This window comes from Phocoena sinus, chromosome 7 (assembly GCF_008692025.1).
Source record: "Phocoena sinus isolate mPhoSin1 chromosome 7, mPhoSin1.pri, whole genome shotgun sequence".
NCBI classification, from domain to species: domain Eukaryota; kingdom Metazoa; phylum Chordata; class Mammalia; order Artiodactyla; family Phocoenidae; genus Phocoena; species Phocoena sinus.
The window spans coordinates 31,119,611-31,141,387 of record NC_045769.1 but is presented as its reverse complement, the minus strand read 5'-3'; the positions used below and the strand labels follow the sequence as shown (position 1 = coordinate 31,141,387).

Genomic DNA, 21,777 nt, shown 5'->3' with positions numbered 1-21,777 from the left:
AGATCATATCTTGGGTCACAAATCAAGCCTTGGTAAATTTTAGAAAATTGAAATGGTATCAAGTATCTTTTCTGACCACAGTGCTGTGAGACTAGATATCAATTACAGGGAAAAAACTGTAAAAAACACAAACACATGGAGGCTAAACAATTCACTACTAAATAACCAAGAGATCACTGAAGAAATCAAAGAGGAAATCCACAAATACCTAGGAACAAATGACAGTGAAAACACGACGACCCAAAATCTATGGGATACAGCAAAAACATTTCAAGAGGGAAGTTTATAGCAATACAATCCTATCTCAAGAAACAAGAAACATCTCAAATAAACAACCTAACCTTACACCTAAAGCAATTAGAGAAAGAAGAACAAAAAAAACCCCAAAGTTAGCAGAAGAAAAGAAATCATAAAGATCAGATCAGAAATAAATGATGAAGGAAACAATAGCAAAGATCAATAAAACTAAAAGCTGGTTCTTTGAGAAAATAAAATCGATAAACCATTAGCCAGACTCATCAAGAAAAAAGGGAGAAGACCCAAGTCAACAGATTTAGAAATGAAAAAGGAGAAGTAACAACTGACACTGCAGAAATACAAAAGATCATGAGAGATTACTACAAGCAACTCTATGCCAATAAAATGGACAACCTGGAAGAAATGGACAAATTCTTAGGAAAGCACAACCTTCCAAGACTGGACCAGGAAGAAATAGAAAATATGAGCAGACAAATCACAAGCACTGAAATTGAAACTGTGGTTAAAAATCTTCCAACAAACAAAAGCTCAGGACCATATGGCTTCACAGGCAAACTCTATCAAACATTTAGAGAAGATCTAACACCTATCCTTCTCAAACTCTTCCAAGATGTAGCAGAGGGAAGAACACTCCCAAACTCATTCTGCAAGTTTTCTGGAATCTCCCAGATTCCAAAACCAGACAAAGATGTCACAAAAGAAGAAAACTACAGGCCAGTATCACTGATGAACATAGATGCAAAAATCCTCAACAGAATACTAGCAAACAGAATCCAAAAGCCCTTTAAAAGGATCATACACCATGATCAAGCGGGGTTTATCCCAGGAATGCAAGGATTCTTCAATATATGCAAATCAATCAATGTGATATACCATATTAGGAAATTGAAGGAGAAAAACCATATGATCATCTCAATAGATGCAGAAAAAGATTTCCACAAAGTTCAACACACATTTATGATAAAAACTCCAGATAGTGGGCATAGAGGGGACCTAGCTCAACTTAATAAAGGCCGTATATGACAAACCCACAGCCAACGTCGTTCTCAATGGTGAAAAACTGAAACCATTTCTTCTAAGATCAGGAACAAGACAAGGTTGCCCACTCTCACCACTATCATTGAACATAGTTTTGGAAGTTTTAGCCACAGCTATCATAGAAGAAAAAGAAATAAAAGGAATCCAAATTGGAAAAGAAGAAATAAAGCTGTCACTGTTTGCAGATGACATGGTACTATACGTAGAGAATCCTAAAAATGCTACCAGAAAACTACTAGAGCTAGTCAGTGGATTTGGTAAAGTAGCAGGATACAAAATTAATGCACAGAAAACTCTTTCATTCCTATACGCTAACGATGAAAAATCTGAAAGAGAAATTAAGGAAACACTCCCATTTACCATTGCAACAAAAAGAATAAAATACCTAGGAATGACCTACCTAAGGAGACAAAAGACCTGTATGCAGAAGACTGTAAGACACGGATGAAAGAAATTAAAGATGATACAAACAGATGGAGAGATATACCATGTTCTTGGATTGGAAGAGTCAGCATTGGGAAAATGACTATAGTACCCAGAGCAATCTACAGATTCAGTGCATCCATATCAGACTGCCTATGGCATTCTCCACAGAACTAGAACAAAAATTTTCACAATTTTTATGGAAACACAGAAGACCCCAAATAGCCAAAGCAATCTTGAGGCAATTACATAGCTACAGTAATCAAGACAGTATGGTACTGGCACAAAAACAGAAATAAAGATAAATGGAATAGGTTAGAAAGCCCAGAGATAAATCCACGCACATATGATCACCTTATCTTTGATATGGGAGGCAAAAATATACGATGGAGAAAAGACAGCCACTTCAATACGTGGTGCTGGGAAAACTGGACAGCTACATGTAAAAGAATGAAATTAGAACACTGCCTAACACCATACACAAAAGTAAACTCAAAACGGATTAAAGACCTACATGTAAGGCCAGACACTATAAAACTCTTAGAGGAAAACAGAGAGAGAACACTCTATGGCCTAAATCGCAGCAAGATCCTTTTTGACCTACCTCCTAGGGTAATGGAAATAAAAACAAAAATAAACAAATGGGACCTAATGAAATTTAAAAGCTTTTGCACAGCAAAGGAAAGCATGAACAAGACGAAAAGCCAACCCTCAGAATGGGAGAAAATATTTGCAAATGAAACAACTGACAAAGGATTAATCTCTAAAATATACAAGCAGCTCATGCAGCTCAATATCAAAAAAACGAACAACCGAATTCTAAAATGGGCAGAAGACCTAAATAGACATTTCTCCAAAGAAGATATACAAATTGCCAAGAAACACATGAAAGGATGCTCAACATTGCCAATCATTAGAGGAATTCAAATCAAAACTACAATGAAATATCATCTCACACCGGTCAGAATGACCATCATCAAAACATCTACAAACAATAAATGCTGGAGAGGGTGTGGAGAAAAGGGAACTCTCTTGCACTGTTGGTGGGAATGTCAATTGATACAGCCACTATGGGGAATGGTATGGAGGTTCCTTAGAAAACTAAAAATAGAACTACCATATGACCCAGAAATCCCACTACTGGACATATACCCTAAGAAAACCTTAATTCAAGAAGGGTCATGTACCACAATGTTCATTGCAGCTCTATTTACAATAGCCAGGACATGGAAGCCACCTAAGTGTCCATCAACAGATGAATGGATAAAGAAGATGTGGCACATATATACAATGGAATATTACTCAGCCATAAAAATAAACAAAACTGACTTATTTGTAATGAGGTGGATGGACCTAGAGTCTGTCGTACAGAGTGAAGTAAGTCAGAAAGAGAAAATAAATACTGTGTGCTAACACATATATGGAATCTAAAAAAAAAAAAAAAAAAAAAAAGATTCTCATGAACCTAGGGGCAGGACCCAGACGTAGAGAATGGAGTTGAGGACACAGGGAGGGAGAAGGGTAAGCTGGGACGAAGTGAGAGAGTCATGGACATATATACACTACCAAATGTAAAATAGATAGCTAGTGGGAAGCAGCCACACAGAAGAGGAAGATCAGCTCGGTGCTTTGTGACCACCTAGAGGGGTGGGACAGGGAGGGTGGGAGGAAGACTCAAGAGGGAGGGGATATGGGGATATATATATATATATATACATATAGCTGATTCACTTTAGTATACCACAGAACCTAACACAACATTGTAAAGCTATTATACTCCAGTAAAGATGTTAAAAAAAAAGTATTGCACTTTAAGCTTCTCTTTAATTAGCAAGCAGTGTATTCAAAAGACCTTCCCTTCATTCCTAATTTCTGGCTCGTTCCTGACCTCACGTTATTCCAGATATGCCTCTTTTCCCAGGATGAGAACTGTCATCACATTTTATCCTATCTTCTCCTTGGCCTCTCATTTTGCAAATTATCGACAGAGTCCATTTCATAATACCTTGAATCTTTCTCCATGTTTTCATGCTTTATTCCTATAATCATTGCTCAATCCGTAATACCTCTCAGCTACATTGTTGCAGTAATTTACTAATTCCTACCTCAAGTAACAGTTTCTCCCTTGTCTTTCCCTTTTCCAGTTGATCCCACATCTCTGCCAGGTAAAATATTTCTAAACCACTGCATTGATCTTAGTGCTCTCATTTCCAAAACCTATAGTGATTCCATCTTCTAAAAAATTAAGCGTGCTTTTTTTCATTGTGGAATTTGACATATCATACTGAGGTTTGATCTCAAGCTGATGGGTCAGCCTTATCTCCTCATTATCTTACCCTCTGTTCTCCTCCCTTCCTCCCCCCTCCTCCCCTCTCCTCCTTCTCTCTTTAGTATCACAGCCAATCCATGTGTCCACAGACCATCCTGATTCAGTGTCTCAGTGCAAACTGTTTTCTCTCCTGTGCATGGTCTCTCCACACCCTCACCAGCTTTTCTGGTTGAAGATTCATTTACCCTTCTCAGTTCCATCTAAAATTCTACTTCCTTTGAGAAGATTTTCCTGATTTCAGCTTTCCTTCCTGATCCTGTTCCCTTTTCTCTGAACCTCATCAGAAAGCACCTCTGCTTTGAAACTTACATGTCAAAATGGTTGAAAACTACTGCTCTGAGAAGCAGTAAATTCCAATTTGTGTCCTGAATTTACCTTCTATAAATGGTGTGATGTTGGACAGATGATTTGACCTCTCTAAGCAGCAGTTTACTTATCTGTAATGGAAGTGATATGTTTACTTTGTACATTTGATGTGAGTACATGTTATATAGAAGCAGCATGTTAACCAACCCAGAAGATGGTTAACATGCTGCCTCCCCCCAGACAGCGTACATTCATTGAGAATATACTGCAAGTACTACTACTATTACTTTGTATTATTTTTTGTCACCTGTCCTAATCTGCCTGCTGATTATGAACTCCTCAAGCATTAGACTTTGTTTTTTCCTTGCAGAGCTTCTTCATTGGAACTACTCGATTAATTGCATTAAGTGAATCCCACCACCTTTGACAACAAATTCTTTGTTAGATTTTTACTCAGTACAATCATATCAACAAGACATTTCATAAGTTGTTAAAAGAGTAAATGCTAAGCGTTCTCATCACAAGAAAAAAATTTTTTTCTATTTCTTTAATTTTGTATTTATATGAGATGATGGATGTTCAGTAAACTTACTGAGATAATCATTTCATTATTTATGTAAGTCAAATCATTATGCTGTGTACCTTAAACGTATACAGTGCTGTTAATTATATCTCAATAAAACTGGGGGAAAAAACCCAAGACATTTCACTGTCAAGTAGCCTTTGGTGTCATCGGCAAGCTCTTCTTGGAGGTCTCTCTCTGTGGTCCATCTCTCACATTGCTGTATATGACAGTCTTGGACATCAGTCCCCAAAGAACACCCGCCAGTAACTTCTCTCCACTCATTATTACCCACTGTGTTCTCTGTCAGCAGTCTATTTATGAAGAAAATCCTACAGTATTTACGGATTAAGAAAAAAAAAAAAAAAACTCTTACTGAGGAAATCAAGTTGAGGAAAATTTGGAAAGTTTGAAATAGGTTATTGCCTTTTAACCCATAAGCTTCTTTGTTCCTTCAGAAAGTTCTAATAATACTACTAATAGCTGATATTGAGTCCTTTGTGTATGCCAGAGACTGTGTGTTTGATGTATTTATATAATACTCTCTATTTTTTTCTTTAAAACCAGAAATTCTATTAGGAATTTATCTTAATTCCCTCATTGTCCAAATGAGGAAACTTACTTGTGGTCTTAGTTTAAATGATTTACTTAGGCACCTGACTCAGAGCCACCACTAGGATACACTTGTCTCTAATTTCATAAGTTAATCATTATTTCCTCCTGAAACAAAGTATCTCCTCTTCCCTGCCCTCAGACCTGTCTCTTCTGTACCCTAAACTAGTGGCCAATCACTGGGTTGACTGATCTTAAAGATGCTGTGCATTTGCCTTGTGTGGAGAAATCAGACCTACAACCATCCGTCTGCAGCCCCTTCTCTCCCTCAAGCTTCATGTCTTTCTGCTGGAAGGAACCAAATGAAGCACTTTCCATCTAGTTCTTGCGATAGCCGTTCACAGCAGGCTCATTTTAAACCACTGATTCTGTACTTTCACCCATAGTTTTGTATTAAAGTCTTAGGTAGGTAGCAGCTGGTTCTAGTGATTATTTGAATCAATTTTGTCAGTCGGAGCTTTGAACATGTAGCTTGCTTAATACTATTGGACCTAATGCTTGGTGACTATCTGCTTTTGTTTTAGTACGTCTTAGAAAGTTGAATTAGTTATTTTGAGCTTAGTGAAATCTTCCGACTTTTCTTTTTGTAAGTGAAATACTTTTCCTTTGCCCCGCAATTCATTTTTTATCTGTTTTTCACAAGTAGCTGCCAATCCCTTTTTCTTTCCACTTCTAGAATAGCCTTCTCACCTCATTCTCTACATTTTCCATTCTCAGTCTGCCTCCAAAACATAAATGTGCATACCCTGCTCACCGGTCCTTGAACTCTACCGTGCTGTTTGCCTAAACAAATAACATTAATAGCATATTTTCACACCTTAGTGAAATCTCATTTTATGAGATGTGTTTTCAAGTAATTGTGTCTAGCCCTCCTTGCTGTGTTTATCTTCCATGCGGGTATATATACAGGGATTTCCACAGAACTCCATCAAGTATGTAAAACACTGAGTAGTGTTTTCCCCTTTTAAAATAAATTTAAAAAGATGGACTGGTCTGTGAGTTTCCTTTTTCAAATGCTTTTCTTTCCATCTTGAAACAAATAATGGATAACAATTTATAAAGAGCATGGTAAAACATAGTCAGTGTAAAACTTGTAATGCTTGTCTATAGATCTAATAGATCTAATTCTCTAAGTATCTGCATTTAACAGTCAACAAAATTGAAAGTCTTTTATGCTGCTTTTTCTGGGATAGATATTTTTGTGATAGTAATTTAACATTTGTCAAATATCATTCTGGCCAAAAAATAGTGACTATCATATAAAGATAGCATAAAAGTGTATTCTGAAATACTGAAAAAGGGAATCTTATAAAGTTGAAATAAACCTTAATACTGCATCCTCCAACAAAGTTTTAGTGTTTTGAAATAAGATTGATTACTTTAAGAAATTTTGTGATTTACTTTTAAGTAAATGTAAAAATACAAGTTTGATGATTACTAAAGAGTAGGTGTCAGTATGATACATAGAATTTATTATGTTTTATAGGAGAGATTTTGAGTGGGATAAAGAAATACTTGCAAACTAGAAAAAAGAATCCATAAAGCCATTCTAAAATTTTTTAAGCTGAAATCTTGTTGTCTAGACTAAACACTTTATAGTCCAAAAGCATCTGTATAATACGTATGAACGCTCTCAGCATGTGGAGATTTAATACATTTATTAGGAAAGATTTGTGTTATGCTCTAAGTGTAAAACTATAAAATTATGTTATAAAGGTAGAGATAATAAAGTTTCAGTGGTTAAACAAAATTTTCATCTCTGTTTTTAGAAGTCTTTACAATAATATCATAACCCTAGAATGTGTATGCTTTGGGTTTAGTCTTCCTCAAATACCTACGAATGCACTATAAATCTGTTATGTAAAAGTTATTTCTTTGCGGTCCATTGAAAGCTACACAACTTTCTCTTCCCACCAAATATTTTATATTCAGGACTTAAAATGCATACCTATATTTAGGATTTCATAGTGCCTATGCTTACACAGAAAGTATAGAGAAGAATCTACTTTATCCTTTGATCTTAGCACTCTAAGATTTATTTTATTTCTAACTTTTATTCCAGGCTTCTGATATAACCTGCTTGACTGAACAAAGTTTAAATATATCAGCAGTATCTGAGCAAAACTCATTTGAAATTTACTATCAGTTTTGAAATTCCATCCCTTTCCATAAATGTTGGAAACTAACATGCTCTTTTTTGCAGTTCTTAATGATAATAGGTTTGCAATGAAAACACATTAAAAATAAGCCTAATCCACTGATGAGAATATATTTAATATATTTATTTTAGATTGCTGATAATTTAGGGAGTACTTCATGCAGAGTGAATTCATTAGGCATTTTGCTTTCTTAATGCTGTTCTCAACTTTCCAGCAAGGAGCCAAAATTTTCCCATTTTCAGTTTGGAGCAGAAATGTATTTGTAGCAGCTGTAGCCCTTAATTTGACATCTAGTTTCAGGTCATTTTCATGTAAACAGGAAACAATATGAGACCTGCCTACAGTTTCCATAATGGGGATGTTTGCTTCAACTTTATCATTTTTCCTCTGACAATTTTATTTTCTCTCTCTGGGATTAAAGGAGCCGATAATTGTTCATTGATATTATTTTTCATCTTTATAAAAACTTGTTAGTTCCACTTTCCATTACTCTAAAGCTCTCAGTGCCTTGTATATTTCAGTCATACACACTATCCATTAATGTTTCTAGCTCATCCTTTCCTTAATCTGGAGTAGGTTAGACAGGTCAGGCTTTCCATTTCTTTCTGTAATACATTTTCTCCAGGTTTTTCAACTTCTTTTCCTACGTCTAAAAAAAAAAAACTGAGAGGTGACAATTTGGAATTGTTCCATTGAATACAACTGATGCCTTACTGAAAGGCAAGTTTTAGTTTTGATTTATAATGCTTTGAACATGCCCATATGTATTACCAACTTTGGCTTCACAGTTGTTTAAAATGTAATTATGTGCTTTTTCTAATAAAAATGTGTTTTATTTCATTTTTCCTCTGTTCTGGAGGAAAAATCCTCCTTTATGTTTTAAGCATAGATATGCTTAATTCAATGTATTTTATCATCTATTCAGTAATTTTCAAGTGTGTCTCAATGGGGAGAAATTTCATTTTTGTGTACATCCTTTTTAAATATGTTGATTTATGCAGATTAAGTTAAGTAGGAAGTTATTTTTGTATGTAGTCATTTCCATTTTTTCCTCTTCTAGGAAAAAAATAAGAAATCAGATAGTCTTTTAAACATTTTATTTCCTGGGTCTTCTGAACATACCAGCAAATCATGTACTCCTTTGATTTCATCTCTGCTGTTGAATTTACAGTAGTTGCTATAATCCTAAGTTTGTTTTGTTTTTCTTTTTAATATGCCACATCTGATTGTTTTTGTTTTTTTGGCAGGGACTCATTTGTGCTCTTATTTATTTATTTATTTTTTCTGTCCCAGTAATATGACAAGAACAGTGGAGATTTCTGGGGAAGGAGGCCCCTTGGGAATACATGTAGTACCTTTCTTTTCATCTCTGAGTGGAAGGTAAGATGTTTTCCTTATATCAGAAGCTCATACTAATGAAAAACTTGACCTGAGCTCATTTTCCCAAACATTTTTTAGAGGAGGATTAAGTGTATGTCTCTGTTATTTAGATAGACACCTCAAGATATACTTCTGTTGGCCACTTATGTGTTAGAAACAAAATAACATCACTTCTAGGATACGATGGAAAAGAAATCATGGCTTCTGCATTTACAATTAATTAAGAAGTACTTTATTAAAGTATTCTTATCAGTGACACATAGACAGAAATAGTGGAAATGCTTTAACATATTGTTAGAGAAATATAGCAACTGAATGTTTTAATGTTCAAAAATACACTTAAATGAAATATAATAATTCCAAATGGATATTTCTTGATATGCCTCAGGTTTACAGAACTTAGGATAATAAATATTCTAATATTATAAGTAGTTATGTCAGAAGCTAAATATGTTTTGATTTTACATATAGTAGCAAAATGCCATTATTCTATTTATTTTGTTCTAAAATAAAATATAACCAATTAAAAATAATTTATCGCATCCTTTTGAAATTTTAAAGACATTATATTTCTAAATCCACGCTGGTAAATGGTAATTTAGATTGCATCACCATCTCTTGAAATTTGTGTCTACTTAACTGGCTGTAAAACTTGTTTTACTGATGGGAATTAAAGTGTGTGCCTGAGAGTTAATATTAGTACTATTATAACAACCTTACAAAACTAGTATTAGATATTATGTTATTATAATACTTTTCAATAGGATGACTACCTTTTGCACTAGATTGACACTGACAAAGGCTGTCAGAAACTTAAAGTCGGTTGATTTTTCTCAAGGTCATACAAAATCCAGATATCTTGACTTGACCTCACTCTTTGCTCTTTCTATAACAAAACTTTCCCCAAAGCTTATATAGTATTTATTTACTGGTTCTGAATATTTATTCAATTTGGTCTGCCATACAGCAGGAAGAACAGATTTAGTCATGATATTTTGGTTGGCATCATTTTCAGTAGGTAGCCATCTGCTACCTGTAATTGCTAAGTCATCACCTTCTTTAGCAAATAACATCTGATGCCAAGCTCTTGCTGGAATGAATATCCCCTAAAAAGAAATGAACTGAAAAGCTAGTGGCTCTTATTGTTTCATTTCCTGTATGTGTTAATAAGCATGTTTATAAATGTTATGGGTTATGGCACAGGACAAGCTGAGGTTGTTTTTGATAGACAGGGAGAGTATTTACCCAGTTGTCACGAGGAATTCTAATGGCTTTTGTCAGAAGTGTACTGGTAGAGCTTTGTGAAATACCAGTGTGGCTAAATTACTAGGCCCTTTAGCTTAATGAAGCTGGAACAGACCACAAGATCATCCCAATTTTCAAAACATGAAGAAATATAAAACATGACAGTCACCCTACATCATTTTCAGTTGTTCAGAAAACAAGTTGACGCTATAGACCAAAAATCACCTTCTCTCACTTCAGATGAGGAAAACACACTAGAATGCATTGATTTACCCCCTGATCCTTCCTAGTTCTGATTTCTAGCATAAGCTTTATAAAATAGGAAGAAGTATTGGACTCGGATTTGGAACAATTGGACTTGAATCTCACTGTTCTCTTTTGTATAACCTTGAGTGAGTCCCCTAAATTTGCCTCTTGTGAATACCTACTTCACATCAAGGTTGTGGGGATTAAACCACATTAAAAATGTAAATGCTCCTTCTGAAACACACAACATACAAATGTGTAAATTATTAGGATTAATACTATTTTGGCTAAAATAGAAAAACTTTGTTTAGAAATGAACTTTTATAAGTTCATGGTCAACTGTTCAGTAAATTGGTGAAATAGTTTTCTGTGTGTGTGTGTATTTTTTGCTATCCACTGGTATTATAGGAAGGAAATTTAATTAAAAAACATAAAAAATAATATGTAAGTGGAGACATGAGCCAATAAAAGTTAAGAAGTAATGAGTACAGGCTGAAACAGCACACTTAACTCAACCCATGTGTCTAGAAGCAACTGCATACAGAGTGTGTCAGACAAGTGTCTGACTTCATTATGCCATATGGTTGCCCTGTGTGAGCACGGGGGATGGGGGGAGTTAAGGTCATAGTGGTAGACTTAGTTCTTCATTTCCTTCCATTTATTGGTTTGTGTCATTATTTTAAATTAGAATTTACATTTAATTATTTACTAAGACTACTGTAATTCACTCTGCCTTCAATTTCTTTTTAATTCTTTTCTTTTACAAAAATAGGGCCACACCTGTTGTAGAATTAAGATCCCTAATCAAAGTTAGAACACCCGGAGTACAACACACTGGCTGCTGTACTAAATAAGGCCTCAGTGGTTTCATTGGGGTGGAGAATGTTGCTTGTACGGAGGACCATTGGCTCGCACAATAAAAACAAAAATGCAAGAAGAAAGAAAACAAAACAAGAGTCCCTGAAAGTAAAAAGCAACTTAATTTCATTCATTTTTTTCAAAAAAAATATATAGTTTTATTTTAGAATTAAAGCATAAAATCTAATTGTCAGTAAATAAAGATAGCATAATATACCTGTTTCATAGTAAAGACAGCTGAATATGAGGCAGAAGGAAAGGAGGGATGGGTGAAGAGTGATATATCATGTGAGCAGAGGAGATGTTTAGGTAAAAATTCTAAGCGGGTGAGCGGCCTAGGCAGTGTGATACAGTGGGAAGAAAGGAGGAGGCCAGCAGGACATAGGTTTGTGCCTAAATGATCATTAGAAGGGCAAGAAGCAATTGTTAGCCCTCTTATTCTGCGGGGCTGTGGGTTTCGGCCTCCTTTATCACTGCTTCTTAATGCAAATTAACTGGTTCACCTCAGCCTATAACTCATCGACGGCATTAATTTTTAAATCCTGAGAGCCTTGGTCCCAAACGAGATAGCTATCCACAGCTCACCCATTTGGGGCAAAGAGAATAAAGAGGGACTCTTTTCTGAGCCTTCTTATACTGGTCTGGATGAAATCAAACTGGAAGGAATCCATCCCTTCCATAGAATAAAGAAGGCAGGAGTGGTTTGTTGCCAGGGAACAAACTAATAAAATCGGTTAGTTTTACATTTTACCAAAATTACCTCTGACACATGGGTTTCACAGTTGGGCTTATTCTGTCAATAAATTTTTCATGGAAAGTTAGGTTATTTAGTTGAGTGAGGTTCACATAGCATACTCCAGCTGTAATATGCCAGCTAAATTGCAACCCAGTGGCCTGAAAGAATTAATTCATCTCCCAAAATGTGAAATTAAATCCTAGGGAGTAACATTACATGACTGATGATGTACTGAATTAAATTAAAGGAAGACTTGAATGCTTGTTAAAAAAATATCGCTTACATAAACTAGTTTATAACCACATGTGAGCCTCCTAATGGGTCGTGTTATCGTGAATCCAGCATAACAAAAATCCAAACTGTGAACTATTAGAGAGTTGTTCAGTTTAGGAGAGAAACAGTATTTTATTCTATTTCTTTCCTTTTTTTTTTTTTTTTGTGACATGTCAAATAGTTCAATTTTTAATATTATGTTATGAGATTAAGGTGGGATTAGTACTTTAAATATATTAATTTAAATCTCAGATCCTTTATCAAATAGTAGCTTTGGCCCTTATTCTCTTCCACCCAGAAGATGATTAATTTACTCACCTACAAGAACTAGGAAATGAAGCATCACTGCACACTTGGCCTGTGACTCTGAGCTTTCCCCACAGTAGGTGACAAAACTGTTTGCTCTGCTCTCTCCTGCGTCAGCGTACTGTGTTCATTTAACTTATTTAGAGATCTAAATAGCCCTGCATGTGCCTCTCCTCCGGCTGTCTTGAGATGACGTGAGCTCATCAGATGAACTGAGGCCCTGGAGGCCGAGGTCCCACTCTGTGGCAGCTCCAAACAGGAAGACGGTTTTCTCCTCCACTTGCATTAGAGACTCCCCTTTTTAATGGCGGACGCTATTACGCGTGCATAAAATGTGCTCATGTTTTATTTAGCCTTGAGACTTAATGCAAAGGGACTACGTAATAGCACCTAAGGCCCCTATATGAAAGAGGGTGACAAAGTAGGAAAACAAGAGGATGAGGGAAGAGGAGGTGGTGGTTTCTCCACATCTAGCAGACTCCTCTTGGAGGATGTATCTGTCTGTTTTATCCTGAGACACCTGGGACCCTGACATGCCGCAAGGAACAGGGAAATCCCTCGCATGAGAAATGGCTAACGTATACACAAGTTTGATTTCTTTTAGTTTGCAGTTCAAATACTACCAATATGTAGTAGGTGCGTGCAAGTGCATACACACACAGTTAAATTCTTTTCGTTGCTGTAGCTTTCTTTCTCCTTTTCTTTTTCTCCAACCCCATCCCCTCTTGACTCTAAGCCACAGCCCCAAAGCACCAGGAGGTTCAGGGGATCCTCTCTGAATCCAGACTCTTCCTGGCTGAAGTTTCAGACAACTCTTCCCAAAGCCCTGATTTCATCTGGTCACCGTCTCGCTCAGAAGCAGTGAGTGGCATGAGTATTACTCCAGCCTCATCACATATGTCCATCAGCTGGTGTTCAAGGCCCCTTCACGTGGCACTGGCCTCCACGTCCAGTGTGAGCTTCCACCCTGCTCCGCTTACACACACCTGTTCATTCCTGCCTCTGTGTGTATTCTCTCTCTCCTCCTATCCAAATCCCACTCATTCTTCTGATCCAGTTTACATCCCACTTTCTTCCCAAATCCTAGGCTTATAGCTCCAGTTTTTTCATTTCTCCTGTACTCCAAGCCTGTGCTGAGCCATTGTCCTGGTCCTACAGCCCTGTCTCATATTCTTCCATCCGAAGTGCATAGAGAACACTCAACACACACTTGATTCAGTGGCACTAACAAATGGGACCGAACTTCCTTCTAAGCTCAGTAATATGATCTCTGCTAAACATTTACTTCTTCATATGCATATTATTGGAAGAGGCGGGAAGACTGCAAAAAAACTACTGTGAATACCTAATCCTCTCCCATTATCAAACATCGAGCTGCCCCCTGGGCACCAACTCAAACTTACTTATTACAGTCAGCCCTTCTGTGAAGCCCTCTCGAAACCACGAGTCCTCTGTGTCCTGAACGCTACTGAGCAACACTAGCCTTTTCTAAGTTACCTACAAGCATGAGAAATGGGATTGTAGGTCATTGTGCTCTGGGCTGGTGTTTACGTATATGTGTCTTGAAGGGCTTCTTCTCCTTAGTGAGTCATGTGTGCGAGTGTGTTTTTTTGTTTGTTTGTTTACTAAGGATTTAAATAACAGTTGCCTGAATATAAAGCATACTTCCTTTCATAAATAGAAACCAATGTTTATTTCTGAACAGTTACAAATGGAGAAACAACTTGTAGGTTATTCAGTCATTCTCTTTCAACCGAAATGTTGCCTTTAGGATCTTAGGGCTCTTCATCCGTGGAATTGAGGAAAACAGCAGGTCCAAGCGGGAAGGACTGTTTCACGAAAACGAATGTATTGTAAAAATCAACAGCGTGGACCTCGTAGACAAAACCTTTGCTCAGTAAGCATGTTTTTCATTGTTTTATTTACTTTATTGATTCCTAGAATGCTTATGATCATTACTGAGCTCATTATGGTCAAAAATGTAGGTAGAACTTCTGATAAGTTCCCTTTGACCCCAGAAGATCTATTTTCAAATATGTCCTGTGTTTTAGCGTACTCAGAGGTGGGCTGCAAATGTCCCTGACAGCCCTGAGAAGGACAAACTGCAGAACAGAGCAAACCTTCTGCCTGGCTGTCTTTCTGGGGCATCGATAGATGGGTTTGTTTTTCTTGGGATACAGGTCAGTTAGACTGGTATTTAAGAACTCTTCACAGACTATTAGTTCGGCTTATTAATTAACTTACTTGGTGTCAGTAGTCTTCCTTAAACTAAATATCTGTGAGAGATGACTGTGAAGACTCACTGAATAATGGAAACAAATGGGAAAAAAAAAAAGTTAAAATAGGGCTTCCCTGGTGGTGCAGTGGTTGAGAGTCCGCCTGCCGATGCAGGGGACACGGGTTCGTGCCCCGGTCCGGGAAGATCCCACCTGCCACGGAGCAGCTGGGCCCGTGAGCCATGGCCACTGAGCCTGCGCATCCGGAGCCTGTGCTCTGCGACAGGAGAGGCCACAGCAATGAGAGGCCCACGTAGCGCAAAAAAAAAAAAAAGTTAAAATACTCACCCTCAAGAAATTATTTCTCTGCATGTGAAAATGTTACAGGAATAGGTCTTTGTACCTAAGAATTAAAGTATGCAGCAGTCTGCATATGCTTTTGTATATGTATATTGGCATTACAGTGGAACAAGGGAATAATCACGAATACTCTTTAGTAATGATCACCAACCTCTCTTGTTTCAACCAAAACAACTCATAATATATCTTCTCTGTGACCATTAGTTGCCAATATTGTGTTGGGTGGAGGGGCAGTGCTGTAGCTGCTTAAGTGTAGAAGAAAATGAAGCCTTAAGAGTGTATTTCTAAAAATAATGAATAATATGCAAAATTATAAGTATTATCAATAATGATATTATTTTTATATATCACTGTGCTTGTTACCAGGACTTAATAGGAATGCAAGGCAGACATTATTCTCCCTATATTATAGAGGTAGAAATCAAGGCTTATAAAAATTCAATGTGGAGTAGATATTGACTCGTAGTCAAGGAGCCGACCAGAGGAGTTGGGCTATCTATGTGAAGTCTTCTCCCTCCTCCCCTAACATTGTAAGCTCTTCGTGAGTAAAGTGAGAGGGAGCTCAGATAGCAGTTGGAATTATGATTAATTATTATTTGGTGTGGCTGCTCATAACAGAGACCTGAAATAAAGGTAGCTTAAACAAAATTTACCTTTTCTAAGGACAAATAAGTGTGGAGATGGCAGTCCAGAGTTGGAATGGAGGGTCCACCATCATCAGTGAGTCAGGCATCCTCCATCTTTCTGCTTTGCCATCCTTCTTATGCGGACGCTATCTTGAAGCTGTCTCGTGGTCACAAGATGGCTGCTGGAGTTCCCTCCATCACTTCTGAGTTTTAAGAAGTAGGAAAGAGAAACAGTAGAACAAAAAAGTTTCTGCCTCCCAGATGAGCCAGATTTTCTCTAACCTTTCATCTCATTGGCAAGAAAGCTGGGAAAGAGAGTTGTTTTACCTAGTCATAAGGTATAAGGAGACATAAGGAAGAAGGAAAGAAAAAGTAGTAGGAAATTTGAGGAAAAGCACAAAGCGCTAAGACAAAAAAGTAAAAACATTAGGGACTCTATAATAGAATAACAGGGAGGGTGCATTTTGGATTGCCAATCCACTGTGATATTTGACACAGCCTACGTACCTACCAAACGTCTCCGTGAGGAAATGTTTGTGTCAGAATTGGGCTCCTGCAACACAACCCACATTAGGAAAGACCTGTACTTTAGATTAAAGTCTTAAAAGGAAACCAAATGATAATCTGATGGAGACTATGAAAGATGTTTGTTCCATTTAAAATTAGAGCTTGCTTTTATATTTACTTCAGTAAATACTTCTGGGTAGAATTTCAGATTTAGAAATGCTTAGAAGCTGTGGGTCATTGGACAAGTTACTTAAGCTCTCTGAGCCTCCACTTCTTCATTTTGCAAAATGAGAGCTAATTATACTTACTTAACATGGTTGTTAAAAAGGTTAAATGAGAGAATCGTGCATGTTGATAATGCACATGTAGCCCAGTGTGGTGGCACCTAATGAGCAGGCCATACATGGTAACTAGCATTTAGTTAGCAAAGTCATATTGGTAGTAATAGTGATAGTATCTCCTGTGCTTATGGGCGCTTTGGATGGCATGCTAGGAAGCAGTATCATTATATGTTCACTGTCTTTCAAGGGCTCAGGATGTCTTCCGTCAGGCAATGAAATCTCCAAGTGTGCTGCTTCATGTGCTTCCACCTCAAAACCGGGAACAGTATGAAAAATCAGTCACTGGACCTCTTAACATTTTTGGTAACAATGATGGCGTTTTGAGAACAAAGGTGCCACCTCCTGTCCATGGAAAATCAGGAATGAAGACAGTAAATCTCACAGGAACAAGCAGTCCTGAAGAAGGTGCATCAACTTCCCTGCAGCAAAGCAAGAGCCCCCGAGTACCAAGACTAGGTAGAAAGCCATCCTCTCCCTCGCTCTCCCCGCTCATGGGGTTTGGCAGCAAGAAAAATGCAAAGAAAATTAAGATTGACCTAAAGAAAGGTAATTATTAAATTATGCTTAATAGCATTCTATTATTGTAACATGTAAAATTGGTTAAGAGAAATGCATTAAGGCTAATTTTGTTAATTCTTCCTTCATTTAATTGAATCAAAGAATAGATTTAAGTGTATACTGCATACCTTAAATTTCTCAAAATCATAGTACTTTCTTATTCTTTTTTCTGGAGAGTGTAAATTATTTGAAGCAAGAAAATTATAAAGACCTGCTGTGAAATAGAAGGAACCATTACAAACTTGGTAGGAACAGAGTGTTATTGTATCACAACTTAATACTAAATAGGCACTGAAATTCAGTTGTCTGTTTTAAGCAAGATTAGTGATTTTTGAAGCATCCTTTAGTCCAAGTCTGAAAAGCCAATATATTGTTTCTGGTTCTCTAAGATAGTTTTATACCAGCAAAAAATTATTCCTCAGCAAATATGTAGTAATTATTAATTTCACTAATTCAACAACGCAAATAATTTTTCAAGTATTCTTAATTTCAAAAGCGTGTATAACCTTTTTTCTTCATCTTTTTCAACTTTTTCATCCATTTGCAGCCCAGATCAATAAGACTAGATCATGTGTGTTCATAGATATTTATGCAATATTATACATACACACATACACATTCATGAATTTCTGCACTTTTTTTAATTTTGTAACTTCTCTTGATAATCCCTTCCCCCACTGCAACCCTCTGCAACCCACTGTGATTTTCAAGACTCCATTCAAAAGAAACCAAGATTTTATGGATTCTTATCTGAATTAATAGGAAATGTAATGATCACAAGGTAGTTTTAGAATACTTATTCACATATATCTAAAGCAAATTACATGTACCTTTAATTGGGATATAGAGATTATTCTGAAAAACCCTCTGGTCAAAATTTCGTCCTCCTATAAGAATTCTATACAGGGAAGAAAATGTATCGATAGGAGGCACAATTAGGCTTTATATGTAAATGCATCACTTGTGCTTTTCATACAAATTGTGCAGCTATGTATAAGACATGGGGTTGAGTGCTTTGAGAATAGATAAATCAGACATGGAATGTGACCTTAAAAATCCATTAAAAAGCCTTGAATGCAAAAATAAATAATATTACATCCCACACCTGTGTTTTGGGAAGATTAATCTGACAGAAAAAGATATACTAAAGAAGAGAGCATACAACAAGGGATCAGTCAAGGGTGCACGGTGTCTGTCTGAATATAATATGTATGCCTAAATTGCTGACTGGATGTAGGCAGGAAGAGAGAGGAATTATTGTCATTGCTGAGGTTTTCAGCCGGGTGGCTTGTGCAATGGTGATACCATTACGAGAAATTAGAATTTTAAGTAGAAAAGGCAAGGATCTGGGTTGGAGAAGGAAGTTCATAGTGAAGTTTAAAATGCTTGTGAAAGAACGTGCATGGTAATATCCTGGAGACTGACTGACACCAGAGAGATTAGAGACAAACAAAGTGATGTAAGTGTCATCTGTAGGGAGATGGTAGTTGGAGCCAGGAGCATGCCAGGCAAGTCTAGAGGACAAATTGTTCCAGATCCTTGGGGAACATCTATGTTTATGTGGGAGAACGATGGGTAAGAGAAAGAGTGACAGACATGTTGTGATCAGAGAGGCAGGAAAATAATCAGAAACTAAAAACATGAATACCTAGGGGGGAGTTAATTTCAAGAAAATGGTTGGTGAGAAGTGTGAAAGCTAGAAAAGGGGAAAGATCAGAATAGGAAAAATGACTGGACATGGTCATGGGTAGGTAGTTGGTGATGGAAGATTGAAGAAGCAGTAGGATTGATGTAAGGATTCTTTAGGGTAGAGAAATCTAAGCATGCCTTCACACAGAGTGAAAAAAGACATAAACTCAAAGAGAGAAACTGGAGATGCAAGAGAACGGGACAGGAGTAACAGGAACGAGTGATGGGACAATGGGATGCAGTACACAAGGAATGGAGACTCAGGGGGAGGGGGAACCACAGGCTGGCTAGTTGATTGAAAGCCTGACATGTCAGATGGCCTCTTGCTTCTCAGGAAAGTATGACGTCAGGTTATGGTTTACTGAGAAATCAGTCTCCCAGGTATATGGATAACATGTGGTATTTCTTCTAGGACCTTAGTAAACAAAAGTGTTATATATCTACACTGGCCCTAAATTCACTGTGATACAATCATGGCCTGTAAGGCGCTGTAATCTGTATTTAAAACCAGAAAAACTGAAGCATATTTAAACTATTTACTGGAATGTCAATTTTTCACTTATTCTGCATTGGTCTAAATTAGGTGGATTTAACTATAAAATTGAATATAATATTACTCCTGCTGAAGGTGACCGTGTGTTTTCCTGGTCTTATATACTAGGACCTGAAGGACTTGGTTTCACTGTGGTTACCAGAGATTCTTCCATACATGGTCCTGGTCCCATTTTTGTAAAAAACATTTTACCAAAGGGAGCAGCAATAAAAGATGGCCGTCTACAATCAGGAGACAGAATTTTGGAGGTAAGAATTAGAATGAATATCTTCAATAAAATCTTTCTTGGTGCTTGAAATAAGTATATAAAATGTATTAAATTTTGAATTCAGTATGTTAAAAACTGTACTTATAGACAAGGTAAGGACTTTAATTAGAAAACTGGTTAATAAATAGCGTATCTGTGTAAGTCCTCAATAAGGACAATGATATGGGGCCAAATAATATTGAAAAGTTTTCCCTATCTCCTCTTTCTTACTTCCGCCTCTTAGAGTCCCTGGGGAATTTGGGTCAAATCCACGAGTTCATCATATATTCAATTAGGGCTAAGGATTTCAAAGTTGCACCCAAGCCCTTGTAACTGTTTCCTTAAACTTCTCCAAGAGTGGGTCAGCCTGTCTCAGGTTGGTCTATGCATATAGATAAGTATTTGGAATACCCAAAGCAAGAGGCTTTTTTGTTGTTGTTGTCATTTATTTTTGTTTGATAGCATCATCTTCTTGGCTAAATATATACTGTCAATTTACCTTTCAAGAAATCATATTCGTTGAAACTGGCTGGTTCCATTGAACTTTCTCATGGCATGGAAGTAGCACTATAGCTTTTTATATAGTTCTAGATCATGATAGAAAATGGGCCAAATGACTAATGTAGCTCCAAATTACAATCTCCAATAATCTATGGTAACCTGATGACTATAATTTTCTAAACATGGAAAATTGTAGAATTATAACAAAAAAACTTATGCCTCAAGAATCTACTGTGTGATAACGGTCCATTTCTCCTATTTGTATTCGGCAGAGAATGGTAACAGCTAAGCATTTGAAATCAGCTTCCCTCCTACTTGAGGAATCATTCTCTGGTATCTGTCAGTTTGATTTGTCCTTGCTAAGAATGTGATGTCTTAGGGAAAACTGCTGATGCCAATTACTGAATGTCTGAGACTGTCCAGCACCACAATAATGATGGTTGGTATATTGCTAGCATCATAAACATAGTTGGTTTGGGCTCATGTATTCAGTTTTCATCTTTGCAGAGCTTCATTGATCATGGGAGCCCATTTGCTGCTTGCTTTCAAAAACCATCTAGGGAAGAAGGGGATGGCAAGTGTTTTAATTGTGGCTGCTCATACGGTTGCCTGCATTAGGTAAATGGCAGAGATGTCACTGGACGAACTCAGGAAGAGCTCGTGGCCATGCTGAGGAGCACCAAGCAGGGAGAGACCGCATCACTGGTCATCGCCCGCCAGGAAGGAACTTTTCTGCCCCGAGAGCTGGTAATGTTCAGATCACAGTCTTACTGAATTTTCAATACAGAACATAATACACTCAGTGAATTCATAATAGCTGAGAAATGAGTTCTAAGTCACGGGCTTCGTTTGTTAAAAAAAAAAAAAAAAGAAGTGAATCACACTTACAGTGTTTTGCCCCTGTTTGGGGTATCACTGTTTCAGTGATGATGATGTGATGACGCAGTGAGGTAGGTAACTGAAAACAGTGCTTCAAGTGTACGAATTCAAACACCCTTCAAGGAGGCAATTAACAGTATTTCATAAAATAAAATGCACATTGAGTGTGTGCTATGGGCTAGGCCCTGTGCAAAACACAACCAGCAGAAATGTTCATGGCCCTACCTTAGTGCAGTTAGCAGTCAAAGGGAAATTAAAATATAACCAAGTATTTAAAATGGTGATGAAGATTATGAAAGCAAACTGTGGAGTGCTACAGTAATATATAACAAGGGAATTTAACCTACTACTGAAGGCTAGGAAAGGCATCTCAAGACAGAGAATTTAAAAATGTGTACCCTTTTAAAAAAAAAAAGTGTACCCTTTGACCTAGTAACTATACTTTTAGCAATTTGTCCTAAACTGATCATCAAAGATGTGGAAAAAATTCTTCTATATTGATTTTTTTTCTCCGGTCCTATTTATTATAGTGATATATTGGGCATGGTACAGCAAGAAGGTACTGGTTA

At 37.0% G+C, this 21,777-nt stretch overlaps 1 protein-coding gene across 2 annotated transcripts in view; it reads left to right on the top strand.

The window, feature by feature from the left end:
• The window catches only part of PARD3B (par-3 family cell polarity regulator beta), a 1,051,931-nt gene that overhangs the window by 528,839 nt on the left and 501,315 nt on the right, over positions 1-21,777 (top strand). For both annotated transcript variants that reach the window (XM_032637435.1, XM_032637436.1), the window contains 5 exons: positions 8,981-9,067; positions 14,503-14,628; positions 16,969-17,327; positions 19,690-19,829; positions 20,948-21,076. In XM_032637435.1, the coding sequence (XP_032493326.1) occupies positions 8,981-9,067; positions 14,503-14,628; positions 16,969-17,327; positions 19,690-19,829; positions 20,948-21,076 (841 nt within the window). The remainder of the gene's footprint in view (positions 1-8,980; positions 9,068-14,502; positions 14,629-16,968; positions 17,328-19,689; positions 19,830-20,947; positions 21,077-21,777) is intronic.